Source organism: Vipera berus (genome assembly GCF_964194415.1).
Source record: "Vipera berus genome assembly, chromosome: 1".
NCBI lineage: Eukaryota > Metazoa > Chordata > Lepidosauria > Squamata > Viperidae > Vipera > Vipera berus.
In genome coordinates, this window is record NC_138202.1 from 302706658 (window position 1) to 302722945 (window position 16288).

At 38.8% G+C, this 16288-nt stretch overlaps 1 protein-coding gene across 4 annotated transcripts in view; it reads left to right on the plus strand.

The window, feature by feature from the left end:
• Positions 1-16288, plus strand: part of BABAM2 (BRISC and BRCA1 A complex member 2) — a gene marked incomplete at its 3' end in the record, with an annotated part of 185462 nt that overhangs the window by 100482 nt on the left and 68692 nt on the right. For all 4 annotated transcript variants that reach the window (XM_081317295.1, XM_081317298.1, XM_081317297.1 and 1 more), the window contains exons 8-10: positions 10372-10471; positions 14311-14381; positions 15887-15969. In XM_081317295.1, the coding sequence (XP_081173421.1) occupies positions 10372-10471; positions 14311-14381; positions 15887-15969 (254 nt within the window). The remainder of the gene's footprint in view (positions 1-10371; positions 10472-14310; positions 14382-15886; positions 15970-16288) is intronic.

Genomic DNA, 16288 nt, shown 5'->3' on the forward strand with positions numbered 1-16288 from the left:
CCTCCTAAACTTGGTTTCATGGGTCCAATTAAATCAGCAAACACAACTTCCAAAGGTACAGTTGTTTTGAAGCCGTTTATCCTGTTTGCCGGACTTGCCTTACTCTTTTCCTGATTACAGGCATTGCAATTCAAATACTTACTACATGGCTTCAGTTTAACTCCCTCTACTAATTCCACTGTTTTACGTAGTGAGTTAAAGTTTACATGCCCTAACCGCCTATGCAATAAATGTATACACTCATCATGTGGCTTCTTGTTCTCACATATCGAGTTAGCTTTAACTGTACTAACCTGGTTACTTGTGAGAACGAATAAACCATTTTTCAAATTTGCAGTTACACAGGTTCCATTCCTCTCAATAGTGCATTGCTCCCCTCTGAATGTTACCACAAACCCAACTTTAACCAATTCCCTTACAGATAACAGGTTGAATCTTAGCTTAGGTATATATAACATAGGTAACTGTTCATCAATGCATGGACAATAGGAATTACCTTCACCAGAGGCCTTCATCCTCCAACCATTGGCCAGTGAAACATATTGGTTGCTGTTTTTCATATTAATAAACCTCTTTTTCACTTTAGTAATGCATTGTGAAGCCCCACTATCAACAACCCACAATTCATTATTTCTGGATGTTGGTTTACCAGAAATAGCCAAACCAATGCCCTTCTTAGCCTTCCCACTGCTATTTACATTCTGTTTTCTACCCTTTCTACAGAATTTGGCTATATGCCCTCTAGCCCCACAAGAATAACATTTCTTGACGTTGTAAGCAGTGGTGAATTGCTGCTTCTCTCGTGGCTGTGTTTCTCTCAGCTGGTCTCTGTCACGCCTCCTTCTGGACTCTTCCAGCAGTCTCCCAGTAATGTTAGTCAATGTCAGTTCCTCTCTGGTCAGGACTTCCAAAGAAGAAACATATCCATCATAACTCTCATCCAAAGATGACAGAATAATGTAGACCTGATGCAACTCTGAAAAAATCAGCTCCTTTTCATGAAGCTCTTGAAAAGTTGCCTTCATGTAATTTAAATGGGTCAGCATATCTCCATTCTTCTGCAGACGAGCCCTAAACAGCTTACGTGTAAGGTGTATATGTGCACCCACACTGTCTCGAACATAAAGCCTTCGCAAAACGCCCCAACACCTAGCAGCAGACTCCTCACCACGAATATGGACAAGCTGCTGGTCATTCAGTGTTAGTCCAATAATGCAAAGAGCTTTCTCATTGCTACGTTTAAAGTTGTCTAACTTCTTTGCATCCTCTTCGTCATCTGGATCCCAAGCAGTAGTATCTGGTGGGTTATTTACAACAGCCCATAGTCCTTCCTTGCGCAAAAGCAAGCAGCATTTTGTGGACCAGGAAACATAGTTTGTCCCATCCAACCGGGTTATCCAGGAGATGCCTGACAACAGTTCCTGTGCCATTTTACACCAAATACAAACTCAGCTAGGAATACTGTGTGTACTAACTCTCAGTACAGGCCTGGGCCCATAACCAGTGTTATGGAATTTAGTGTGCAGAGGTCTCCTTGTGCTACCAAAGAGTTGCACAGACAAGGAAGGGCACTGAGAGCAGTAAAAGTCACACACAGAAATACACTGAGTTGTTGTTCCAAAAATATCTCTAATTGCTATTTTTTCTTTAATTCTAGTCAATTATTTCAAATATGTTTCACTGGCACATTCATCAGGCTTCAGGCCTGAGATATATATCTGAATTTGAATTTATAGATAACGTGTTTGCTAAAATCATTGATATCCTTCAAGAGTACTAAGTTATCTGTTCTCATCTTATTTATCTATGTGGAAACATTTTTTTAAAAAAATTATGTTGGTCTAAAAACCAGTGAATCCATGTAGGATCATATCTTTGCTGTCCATTGTCATCTACTAGATATCTATACATAATCCTAATATGTTTTGGATATATAAAATGTATACTATTGATAGCTGCAGTGTTTTGTCATAGGAATTTTAATCTCACCATATTCACATATGCTTACAAGTCACAGTGTAACTTCTTCCAGTGTAATAACTTCAATATAAACCCTCTGTTTATTTGATTTATATCACCAAATGGCCTTTACCATGAGAATTCTACAATTCTGTGAAAAGGACTAGCAAATATTGTATTGACTTTTATATTCTGCTGGCTTTTTCAATGAGATTTATAGCTTCTAGTAAGTGTTTAAACACTGTAGTTACATGTGAAATACTGCTTCCATGATTACTTTTCTTTTTGCATAAATAAACTAGCTACTGTTGGTATACCATCTCTTCAAATTTATTTGCTTTCCTTCAGAATGTAAAGACCAGCTTATTTGCTATTTTTTTATTAGATTTATATAACCAACCGTCTCACATAAAAGAGACTTAAGTGTACATACAGTACTTAATAAAAATAAATACATAAAACAGTCCCAAATAAACAATAACTATAAAAATGATACAAAATAGGAGATAATATTAACAGGAATAAGAGAGCTATCACAAAATCTCTCCTGTCTCATGGCCCCCCTAGGCCTAATAACATAACCAGATCTTGAGGAACTTGCAGAACATTGAAAGGAATGAAGCTAATCTCGCTTCCAGGGGAAGAAGATTCCACAAGTCAGGCACTGTGACAGAGAAGGCCTGCCTTCCAGGACCCACCAGATGTTATTCCCTGGCAAATGGGATCCGTAGCATGCCTTCTTTGCCAGACCTTATAGGGTGAGCAGATGTAATGAGAGAGGCATTCCCTCATGTAACAAGGTCTCGTGCCATGGAGGACTTTAATGGTCAAAACCAGCTGGACTTGGAAGGAAACTGGCAACCAGTGTGAAGCAGAGTTGTAACATGTACTGTTCTAAGGGCACACATAACTGCCTGCTCCACAGCATTTTGCAGCAGTTGAAGCTACTAGATTTTGTTGATAGCTGCAAAGTCATGTCTGACCCATCGAGACCCTATGGACAACGTTCCTCCAGGCCTTCCTGTCCTCTACCATCTTCTGGAGTCCATTTAAGCTCATGCCTACTGCTTCAGTGACTCCATCCAGCCACCTCATTCTCTGTCGTCCCTTTCTTCTATTGCCCTCAATCTTTCCCAGCATTAGGCTCTTCTCCAGTGAGTCCTTCCTTCTCATTAGGTGGCCAAAGTATTTGAGTTTTAGCTTCAGGATCTGGCCTTCTAAAGAGCAGTCAGGGTTGATTTCCTCTAGGACTGACCAGTTTGATTGCCTTGCAGTCCAAGGGACTCGCAGGAGTCTTCTCCAGCACCATAGTTCAAAGGCCTCAATTCTTTGGCGCTCAGCCTTTTTTATGGTCCATCTTTCACTGCCATACATTGCAACTGGGAAGACCATAGCCTTGACTATATGTACTTTTGTTGACAGGGTGATGTCTCTGCTTTTTAGTGTGCTGTCTAGATTTGCCATGGCTTTCCTCCCGAGGAACAAGTGTCTTTTAATTTCTTGGCTACAGTCCCCATCTGCAGTGTTCTTGGAGCCCAGGAAAATAAAATCTGTCACTACCTCCATTTCTTCCCCATCTATTTGCCAGGAATTGGGGGGGGCGGATGCCATGATCTTGGTTTTTTTAATGTTAAGTTTCAACCCAAGTTTTGCACTCTCCTTCTTCACCCGCAACAAGAGGCTCTTTAGTTCCTCTTCACTTTCTGCCATGAGAGTGGTATCATCTGCATATCTTTCAATATCTGGGAAAGATAATCAAACAACAAATCAGTGAACACCTTGATGCAAACAAAGTCATCACTAAAAGTCAACATGGGTTTATCAAAAACAGATCATGCCAAACATATCTTATTGCATTCTTTGACCAAGTGACAAAATTAGTGGACCGGAGGAATGCTGTAGATATAATTTACTTGGACTTCAGTTAGGCATTTGATAAAGTAGATCACAACCTAGTACTTGATAAGATAGAAAAATGTGGGTTAGAAAGCATCACCACCAGATGGATTCGTAGCTGGCTGACAGGCCGTACTCAGCGTGTGGTCCTCAATGGAACTGCATCTACATGGAAGAAAGTGTGTAGTGGGGTGCCCCAGGGCTCTGTTCTGGGCCCAGTGCTCTTCAACATCTTCATTAACGATTTGGATGAGGGGATAGATGGGAAACTCATCAAATTTGCAGACGACACCAAGCTGGCAGGAATAGCCAATACTCCAGGAGATGGGCTTAAAATACAGAAGGATCTGGACAGACTCGAACACTGGGCGCTATCTAACAAAAGGAAATTCAATGGTGAAAAAAGTAAGGTTCTACATTTAGGCAGGAAAAATCAAATGCACAGGTATAGTATAGGTGGTACCTTGCTCAATAGTAGTAACTGTGAGAGGGATCTCAGAGTCCTAGTAGACAACCACTTCAATATGAGCCAGCATTGTGCTGCAGCTGCCAAAAAAGCCAACACAGTGCTAGGGTGCATTAACAGAGGGATAGAATCAAGATCAAGTGAAGTACTAATACCACTTTACAATGCTTTGGTAAGGCCACACCTGGAATACTGCATCCAGTTTTGGTCACCACGATGTAAAAAAGATGTTGAGACTCTGGGAAGAGTACAGAGAAGAGCAACAAAGATGATTGGGGGACTGGAGGCTAAAACATACAGGGAACAGTTGCTGGAATTGGGTATGTGTAGTTTAATGAAGAGAAGGACGAGGAGGGACATGATAGCAGTGTTCCAATATCTCAGGGGCTGCCACAAAGAAGAGGGAGTCAAGCTATTCTCCAAAGCACCTGAAAGCAGGACAAGAAGCAACGGATGGAAACTAGTCAAGGAGAGAAGCAACCTAGAACTAAGGAGAAACTTCCTGACAGTTAGAACAATTAACCAGTGGAACAACCTGCCTCCAGAAGTGGTGAATGCTGCAACACTGGAAGTTTTTAGGAAGAGACTGGACAGCCGTTTGCCTGAAATGGTATAGGGTTTCCTGCCTGAGTAGGGGGTTGGACTAGATGACCTCCAAGGTCCCTTCCAAATTATTATTATTATAAGGGCAGCCTCATATAGAGTTTACTACAGAGGTCTAACCAAAAGATGACTAAGGCACGAGTGACTGAGAATAACTTCCCCACCCACCCCCAACCCAATCTCGTCATAGGCATAACTGGCACACAATACAAAGCTGTGCAAACACCCTTCTAGCCCTGACTGCCACCTGCTCTTTGAGCAGGAATCGTGAGTTCAGGAGAGTCCCCAGACTGTGCATAATATATAACTGAAATATTCCCAGAGTCCTTGCTCTCTATAACCTGTATGATAAGAGTTACAAGGTTTTACAAGATCTGTCTTCCTGCCATAACATTTTTCAAAAGGTGCACAATATTATACAAACAAGCTTAACAACTCGTAGCAGCTTGGGCATAGCTAATTTCAGGGACATATTTAACCTTTCATGAGCCCTTTTTTTCCTGATACCCTGTTCAGATTTCTTTTGTACTTGATTGCAACTATCTTGTTTTTGATTGCAACTATTTTGTTTTTGCTTTTAAATTGCCAGCTTGAGTGCAGGTCCTGTGATTTGTTTGTTTGTTTGTTTGTTTGTTTTGTGTACAATGCCTAGTTACTGTAGGCACTTGAGAAATAATAATTAAAAATTACATGGCATTTATTACACAGGAAGGGTGGCATTCTGTGTTCTGTCTTGGAACTGGCAGTGTGGGAAAGATCATAAAGAAAGAAATGCATTCTTGGCAACTGTTTCTCCATCTCTAGAAAGTCTGTACAATGTTTGAAAAGAAAAAAATAGAATTTGGTCCGAAGGTGGCTAAGAATGCAAGCTTTCTATGCTTGCTGCATGCATATATGTAGCCACCTTTACATTTAACTAGATAGAGTTAAGCTCCTTTGCCCAAACAATTAATCTCACCTTGCTTTTTTCATCCAATGTATACTCGTAATTATATGCACAGAAGGCCAAGTTGAGACTGAATGGTTGGCCCAGTATTTTCTTAATTAACCTTGTGGATGAGTGAAATTGTATATTGAAAGAAAGCACATTTTTGTAGCATATCACTTGTTTCTGTGCTTCCCTGAATGTGCCATTGTAACATATGTAATGAGTAATTTATCTATAATGATAAGAAAGCACTCAGTCATCTATGATTTATAATCTCACTTTCTGTTCTTTTTCCTACAAAATGAAAGAAGTTCAACGCATTGGAAATCAGAGAAGGTTTTGTGATAAAACAAAAAGAAATCGGATCAAGGATTAAAGGACATTTAATGAATATACGCTGTATATAAGAATGAATGACCATCACGAAAGAAGTACTTTTAGGTGGCTTGGTCATCATAGAGTGAGAATGAATTAGAATTAAATTGAAAAAAAGAAGGGAAGGGAAGGGAAATGATTTTTTCCCCATAGAAAATAAAATGTCTAAATATATTTTATAGATACTCAAATTATGGGAGACAAATTAATAATAGTGAAAAAGTATGAAAAAAGAGAAATGTAGACATGCATGTAATAAAATTAAGGTAATAATTTTATTTATGTTTTCTTAATAAGGTTTATTTAAGTGCCTTTATAACGTCAATGTGGTCATGGAGATTTAACCAAAATCAGAGAGCTATATTTCCTACCCTATCCAAGCTTGTAAGAAATATTTAACTTCAGTGCCCTTTTCATTAGACCCAAGATGCTATCTATAAAGAAAAGTTTGCTATTTACTTAACCTGACATTTGCCATAGCTCCCCAGGCTATCTAGTCCATTCTAAAATGTGCAGGTTACAAGAAAACTCTCTTTCTTTTAATTTTTCTCTGGATATAATTTTTGTTTTGCCTTTTTGAGAACTATAGTGAAATAAGGTTATTGTTATAATCTTTCAGGCAGCTTAATTAGGATTGCAGTTTTTAATTATATTAATCAACTTGAAAAAATTTAATTGAACAAAAATTGCCCTTGATTCATTAGTGATTTTCATTAAGGAACGTATTTTAAAAATTTAGCAAAAATTGAAGATGATGTTAATACAGTATTTTTAAAATTAAGTTTCTTCATTTAAAATATTTTTATTCATAATTTAAAACTATATTTTAAATACAAACTAAATTTTGTCATTAATTATTTAATATATCCTAATTTGTTTATACCACTGTTCACAAAAGTTTTCAATATCAATTTGTGGGAGTTTCAAATGCTCACAGACCTGCATATCTTTGTTAGACTGTGTAGATCTATCTATACGTAATTGGCTCTAGGGTAGTGTATCAGCTCACTTTTGAATCATTCTTACTCTTTTTGACTATGAAGGCATAATGAAAATAGAAATGAGATCTACTTTGATAGTCACTCTATATGTTCCTTTGTCTCTGAACATACAAACTTTGTCATTATTTCCAATAGTCTGCAAATCCTGGCATGTCAGCTATATCAAGCCAATTCTTTTTTATTTACAGCATTAGTGGATTTTAAAGTGGAATTACAACAAATGAAGGTGAATATATGTGTCCCAGGATAATGTTGGTCCCAATGACTGACCCAGATTGGATCCTGGAATTACAGCTTTTACAATATAGGAAAAATAGTTGAATGTTTTGTGACTGGAAGAAAACCCATTTTGTTTTTGCTTTTTTCTTGTATGATTTCTCTGTTAAAGATGTATTTCTCTGTTAAAGATGTATTTTCTCCTTAGAATTTATTCTGACTTTTTAAAACTTCTGTGTTGTCCAAAAATTTGGAAAAAAATACCTGTTTTCTGGAAAGTGCTCACATTCTTGAGCATTCTTGAGATACTCTATTAGAGATGATCAACATTTGATTCATAGAGGGGCATTTGATTATGAGTATATTTCTTTTCAAGTCCCGAAAATACTTTTTCAAAAGGTAATTGGACTTTGTTTTTCCTTGAAGACATTTCACTTCTCATTTAACAAGCTTCCTCAGTTCTGACTGGTGAACTGAAGCTTCTTAAATGAAAAACAAAATGTCATCAAGGAAAAACAAAGTCCAGTTGCATTTTGAAAAAGCACCTCTGGGTAATCATGACTAAAACAAGAACAAGAACCAGAACAGAGAACAGAACAGAACAGAACATAGAAGAATAGAATAGAATAGAATAGAATAGAATAGAATAGAATAGAATAGAATAGAATAGAATAGAATAGAATAGAATAGAATAGAATAGAATAGAAAAGAATAGAATAGAATAGAATAGAATAGAATAGAATAGAATAGAATAGAATAGAATAGAATAGAATAGAATAGCTTTATTGTCACTTTAAATGTACACTAATCGGCATACATTAAGACCTGGAATGAGAATCTCCATAGACATTTCTTTTCAAGAAAAAAGACTAGACTGCAGCTATCTTCCATTTTTATTTTCTTGAAATGCCTACAAGCCTATATATGGTACAGAGGAATTCTTGTCATTAACAATATTACAGATGGTAACTTTGTTTTCTATTTGGTTATAATTAATAGTATCTTTTAAAATAAGAGAGGTGGGCATGAAACCTGGCAAATGCAAAGACTTACAAACATTTGTTTACCTATTTATGTTCTGCTCCATTCCTTCTCTCTCCAGTTTTCCTGATTTTGGCCTCAGATAACTAGTTTTTCATGCCTCTCAACTCTTGAGCTTTTAATCTCAAGATGCTTTATATGAGCAGAAAGTACTTTGCAAATCATGAAACCAACAATGAAAGTGTAAAACAGTAAATTACAGCAATTATTTAAAGGGTCCCAAAGATCTTTTTCAAAAGATTACTGGAATGTCTTTGTTTTGCTTGAAGACATTTCACTTCTCATCCAAGAAGCTTTTCAGTTCTTCAGAAGCTTCTTAGATGAGAAGCAAAATGTCTTCAAGCAAAACAAAGTCCAATTGCCATTTGAAAAAGCACCTTTCGGACAACCATGACTGAGAATCTCCTTCTCTGCTTTACTGTTTATGTAAAGTCTCTCAGAAAGATCTTTTTTCTATTATATACGAATTCTAAGGATCTTTTGGGTATCATTCTGTTCAAATATATTTCTCCCCATTGAACTGAATCTATTATGTGACAGTCAAGTTATCAGAAAGCATAATAATCCTGAATTATTGCATGATATTCTATAGATTTTGTTTCTAAGTGCTCTAGCAACAAATTGGTCCTCAGACTCAGAATTTGGGCACATGGGAATTTTGCACATTTTATTTCCTTTTTAGAAATGCTTGTGCATTTAGTTTTGAAGGATATTGGAACAACTGGGAGTTTGTATTTTTAATATTTTATTTAAATGTGATGTGTTTTATTAAAAAAATATGTTCTCCTGTTTAATTGCAAGAACCAGTTAAAAATACCTATATTATATTGATTAGGAAAGGAAGCATGCAAACCCAGTGTCCATAAAGGCGCCAACCACATTTTAAGCAAAAATGGCATTCTCTAGTTTCCTGGAGCTTCGTTCCACTAAGATTGTCAGCTCTGCTTTTAGCATTGCCATCTTCCAATATACCCTTTCTTCCCTGAAGTCCAGAAAAATCTTAATTTAAGTTGCCTTGTAACCATCTGCAAGATTAAAACAAATCCAATGTGAGAACTTCATAAAGAAGGAGCAAAATAGCTCAGATGTTATTTTTTGAAAGATGTTTACATTTTCTTTGTAAATTATTCAATTAGCATAGTTGATTGGAAAAAAACAACCTGTGGCTCCAGACTATTTATTGTTACAGTGAGAAAAGTCTAGCTGTCTCCACTTAACCATATTTAGCCTGTTACTTTGACTGCTTAGGTTGCCAATGTGCTGCAAGTCTAGTCTAAAAACAAGAATAAAAAGTTCAATATTGTATGGTGGCTTTGCTTAGAATGGTATAATGAAAAGAAGGCATTTAAAATGAGCAGTTGGAAGAAACAGTATTGGACTTCAAAAGAAATATTATTAATTGTAGTACTGTTTATGATTTGTCGCACAATTAACCAGATAGTCACACTGGATTTGGCATTTTTATCCACGTATTGTGTCCTTTTCTCAAAGACCTGGAATAGTCAGATGTTGATATTTGATGGTTTTAGAGTTATTGTTGCATATAATATTATGTATTAAAGTTATGTTATTATTTTATTATTATTATTATTTTATATGTAATAAAAATTACATCCCTGTGATGATATTGATATGACCCCTTGAATTCAGTCGCTTTTCTTCATCACTAAACATAGATGTGGGCCTGGTTTCTGTATCTAACTCAAACATTGAAACAGTAGTCTAATATTACATTTTTGTGTTGATAGAATATATATATAATGCTGTATGGTTTTTTTTACATGTAACACATCCGAATATAAGGATATGTCTTGTATGGGAAATGTATGCCTTTGAAAGAATCACAAAGCTGTATCTGATGTTACTTAATGGACTTATTTTTCTAGCGCTCTTGGTGGATCTTCTGCTCTTCACATTCCTGCTTTTCCAGGTGGAGGCTGCCTCATTGATTATGTTCCCCAAGTATGCCAACTGTTAATCAACAAGGTAATACCCAGAATAGACCATTTTTTTACCAAGATATTCCAATACAAGGGCTCTAGACTAGGGTAAAATAAATAATTATTCATAAATTGATAAGCCCTATGATCTAAAAAATTTTCTGTCAGAAATTTTAAAACCAAAGGTGAAATTGCCTAATGAAAGATCATGCATTACGGAAACTTAGTTGGGTCCGGAAGGAGGGGTTCCTCTGATTGAACTGTGCCCACCAGGTTTCCGTGTGCTGCACCAGCCTCGGGATCAGGGTAGGGGTGGTGGGGTGGCAGTTGTCATTAAGGAGGCCCTTTGTCCGCGGGAGGCCTCTGCCCCTCAGATAGACAGGTGTGAGTCTCTCCTTCTGAGGTGGGGCCCTGGAGGTCAGTTGGTCCTGTTGCTCGCATACCTATCTCCCAGCTGCGTGACAACGGCCCTGCCCGGGCTACTCGACGCTCTCTCGGGGTTGGCGGTTGAGTTTCCCAGACTTATTGTTCTGGGTGATTTCCACCTACCTTCCCTGGGGGGGGGCGTCAGGGGTGGCTCAAGAGTTCATGGCTTTCATGAAGGCCATGGACCTGACCCAGATAATTCAGGGTCCGACTCATGAGGGGGGAAACACGCCCGACCTTATTTTTATCTCTGGGCAGTGGCTTAATGATCTGGGTGGGGGTTCCCCAACTGTTCATCCCCTTTCATGGACCGATCATTATCTCCTACGGCTTGGCCTCCGTTATGCCAATCGCCCATTGCTGGGATGCAAAACCGACTCGGTGGTTCCACCCCAGACGCCTGATGGATCTGGAAAGGTTCCAGACGGCACTTGGGTTGATTCCTGCCTCCCTTTCCCACAGCCCAGTCGGGACCTTGGTGGATGCCTGGCAACGGGCTGCCTCTGAGGCTCTCGACCGTGTTGTGCCTTTGGGCCCTTTGACCCGGCGCAGGTCCTGGTTAGCCCCTTGGTTCTCCACGGACCTGCGAGAGATGAAGTGCCGGAGGAGGGGCCTAGAGAGCAGTTGGAGATCCAGTCGGTCCGAATCTGACTGAGCACAGTTAAGATCTTTTACTAGATCTTATTTTGTGGCAATGGAAGTGGCGAAGCGTGCTTACTTTGCCACTCTCATTGTGTCCACAGATAACTGCCCGGCCACCCTGTTTAGAGTGACCCGTTCCCTATTGAATCAGGGGACAAGGGAGGACCCTTTGCGGGGATGAGCTGAGGAATTTAGTCAGCATCTGCTGGACAAAATCGCTTAGATCAGGACCGGTCTGGACTCCAAATGGGCAGTATCGGACAGGGGGGAAGCGATAGGTCTTGTTGATACCATTTGGGAGGAGTTCAACCCTGTGACTCTGGATGAAGTGGACAAAATCATGGGAAGACTGAGTGCCGCCACGTATTTATTGGACCCGTGTCCCTCCTGGCTGGTGTATGCGACTCGGGAGGTTACACGAGGCTGGCTCCAAGTGGTTATCAATGCTTCTTTGAGTGAGGGGTGCTTCCTTGCCGCCTTGAAGGAGGTGGTGGTGAGGCCCCTTCTCAAGAAGCCTGTCCTGGACCCAGCTAATTTGAACAACTTTTGTCCTGTCTCCAACCTTCCCTTTATTGCAAAGGTTGTTGAGAGCGTGGTGGCGCGGCAGCTCCCACTGATTCTGAACGAAACTGAGTATCTGGACCCATGCCAATTGGGTTTCAGGCCCGGGTACAGCACGGAGACGGCATTGGTCGCGCTGGTAGATGATCTCTGGCAGGCCTGCGATAGGGGTTATTCCTCAGTCCTGGTCCTATTAGATCTCTCAGCGGCTTTTGATACCATCAACCATGGTATTCTGCTGCGACATCTCGAGGGGTTGGCAGTGGGTGGCACCGTTTTACGGTGGTTCTCCTACCTCTCGGGCCGTTCACAGTCGGTGTTGGCAGGGGGGCAGAGGTACAAGTGAGGGGCCTTGGGGTCGGTCCTCTCTCCCCTCCTGTTCTACATCTATATGAAGCCACTGGGTGAGATAATCCGTGGTTTCGGAGTAAGGTACCATCAATATGCTGATGATACCCAGGTTTTCATCTCTACCCCAAACCAACCCAGTGATGCCCTCGAGGTGATGTCCCGTTGCCTGGAAGCGGTATGAGTCTGGATGGGGAAGAACAGGTTCCAACTCAACCCGGCCAAGACCAAGTGGCTATACGTACCGGCATCTCGGGTAATCTAGGATATTCCATCTTTGGTTATGGGGGGAGAGGTGTTACCCCCCCGTTGAAAGGGCGCGCAACTTAGGCGTCCTCCTGGATGCACGACTCAGTTTAGAAGATCATATAGGGGTCGTGGCCAGTGGGGCATTTGCCTAGGTTCGCCTGGTGCGCCAGTTGTGCCCCTATCTGGACCGAGATGCCCTACGTACGGTCACTCATGCACTCGTTACCTCCTGTATAAACTACTGCAATGCTCTCTACATGGGGCCGCCCTTGAAGACCACCCAGAGGCTTCAACTGGTGCAGAATGCGGCTGCGCTGGTTGTGATGGGAGCATCCCGATACTCCCATATTACACCCCTCCTGCGTGAGCTGCATTGGTTACCGGTTGTCCTCCAGGTGAGATTTAAGGTGCTGGTTCTTACCTATAAAGCCCTACATAGCTTAGGTCTGGGATATTTGCAGGACCGTCTGCTGCCAGGAATGACTACCCATTGCCTCCTCAGGGTGCCATCGGCCAGACAATGTCGACTGGTGACCCCCAGGGGGAGGGCCTTCTCTGTGGGGGCACCTGCCCTTTGGAATCAACTCCCCTTGGAACTCCGGATAGCCCCGGATCTCCGTTCCTTTCGTCGCGACCTTAAAACATGGCTTTTTCAACAGGCCGACCTGGACTGATGGAAGGGAGGTTTTCTTAATTTCGTTTTATTGTGTTTTTAATTGGACTATTTATGGGATAATTTGATTTAATACCTTTTAATGTTTGTATTTTGTGTTTTTATCGTTGTTAGCCGCCCTGAGTCCTTTGGGAGATAGGGCGGCATACAAATCCCATAAAAATAAATAAATAAAAATAAAAATTTGGGGGTGAGCCAGTAGTAGTTGAAAAGACTATGCACAGCCTTCTGCATTTCAGCTATACAATTTGCGTCAGAGTTTTCATTAATCTGATTATGAAATAGTCTGGAAATACCCTTTATTCCTGTTTAAATTGCTCTTGCTTAAAGGAGTCTTGTAAATTATGAATTTATGAAATATACTTCCAAATGCATTTCTATAATTACAACAGAATCTATCTTTAGAGTTGTTTTTGTTGTAGCTCTCTATTGGTTAGTTGTTTTTTAATTTGCAAGTACACAGATCTGTTTTTAAATTACCAAAAAATGTTCACTGTTTAGAGTTCCAATTAATAGACAGACAGCTATGTAATGTTTGATAAATAAATAAGTATATTATGCAGAAATTATGAACTGATAGAACATGATAGACATGTTCTAACTGCAACACTTAAATGTTGGCCCAGGAAATTTCAGAGGTGTGAAATACATAAAATTGCATTTTAATATAAAACAAAATGCTTAGAAACCATAGGCTTCTTCAAAATACTTACAAAATACTGTATGAAATTCCAGATGGATAGTATATTGCCATTATGTAAAGTAGCTGAATCTACTATAAGGTTTAATTAACGTGTTCATCCTTAAAATATAAAGTATGTGTAATTATTATATGTGTTTAACACACCAATCTCTTGTTGCTGATGCATGTAAAATATTTTTCCAGACTTATGTTTATTAGTAAAGCATAAACTCTCCCAAATTAATACTCTGTATTGTAATTTAGTTTTATCATAATTGCACTCACTTTTTCTTTTCTTTTATAGGTTCAGTATGTTATCCAGGGTTACCATAAGAGAAGGGAATATATTGCAGCATTTCTTAGTCATTTTGGAACGTATGTATATATGTTTCACTTTAAAAAGGAATATAACCATAAGTACTAGCTTCCTGTCTATCCTTACTCATATTTACTAAAAATATATTTGCCACTTGGGAGTTTTCCTAAATATGCATATTTAAGCCTGGTAGGCCTGAGTTATATTACTATAGTACACAGTAATATAACCCAGTTATGTTATATTTATATTTATTATACACTAATAGATAAATTATACCATACTATAGAAGGAAAGATTTTTAGCATTTCTTCTTTCCCACTCTGTGCTTCAGTATCATCTCTAAAGAGTTGGTAAGAAGAGAGCCAAAAGAAGGGAAATCATTAACCCTTTGTTAGTTGAAAGTAGAGGTAGTCAAAGTTCTAGATTAATGCAAAATGTTAAGAAGACAAAGGAAGTCTCAACAGTATAATTAGTAAAATTATAGGCAAAAAAGGTGATAGGTAGTTTTGAGGTTTAGATTCAACAATAGATAAAGATGGACAGTATGTTTCAGAAGAAATTGGAAGATTAATCTTAGAGAAAGAAGAAAGCAATGACAAACTTAAAATCATTAAGGAAAAGACTATTTCTACAGGAACAAAGATCAGAATAGTTAAAACAAAGATTTTTCCAATGGTAATACACAGCTGGTTACTAAGAGAACCATGGATTGCTGGCAGAATTGGTCAGGCTCTTAGATGAAATAAAAACTGACAACTCCCTTGAGGCAATAATCAGCAAGCAGAAATTCACATACTTTGGACATATTAGGTGGGTGGATGCATTAGAAAAGCTATGTTGAGTGAAATAGAAAAATAGGAAGATAATGGATAACATGGATGGACAGGATCAGCAAGATGAGAATCAAGATAGCAGACATTTGCCCATTTAGTTAATAGCATCTAACTACCTAACTAATTTTCATAACACTTCCCCATCCAAGTCCTGCCAGAGGTCACCTACAAGTGTGATTGTTGTGGGTCAGTGCCATGCAGAAGCCTGAACCCACATTGAAAAAGATCTAAACAATCCATTTCCTCCAGAACCTTCTTGATTTTGCAAAATTGAAGTTTTAATTCTGCTGTTATTTCTAATTCTAGTTGAAAGATCTAGTTCCAACATTTTTCATTCTGCCTTTAAAAGTGTGTGTGTGTGTGTGTGTATCTGTTTGCTTTTATTTCAGCTTTTTTCAGTACATGCTAATAGAAGGCAAAATATAAGTACTGTAGTAAATTCTAATCTCATTTGCTGCTTAAAAAACTGAAGCTACCAGAAGGTATATTGGGTATAATGGGGTCTAGATAAGAACTAGGAAAATAAGAAGGTAATGGTAGCTGCACACAGTAGGTATTAGTGGCCACAACAGAGTAATTAGTCAATACCGTTTGTGCCTGACTTGAGATGGAAACAGTGACTTCTGCCCTATTCATGAATTTATGCATGCCAATAGGAAGGGACAAGTTTCTGCTTAATTTTGCTTTGTGATTCTGATTATATTTTTCATTAATATTTTTTTTAATAGTGGAGTGGTAGAATACGATGCTGAGGGTTTCACAAAACTCACTTTGTTGCTGATGTGGAAGGATTTTTGCTTTCTTGTTCACAGTGAGTAGTTATTTTCCTTTGTGTACAAATATCTAACTGCTTGAAAATTTAAACAAAATTTAACAGGGAAATACCAAATACAGCAACACTTGCCTCTTCTTAGTTTCCCCACCTGTCATGTGTTTTCTACATTCCGCATACCTGTGTAATGTCACCTGAAATCTCAAAAAAGGTCATAAGGTTCATTAGATAATTTGTCCTTTTTGAATTATGTAAGATATAATAAGATGTTTGAAATTCACAGACAGAAAAACGTATTGCCTGGTGTGGATATGTCAAGAGACAGTTACTAATGTATACTGGAAATATATAGGAGATA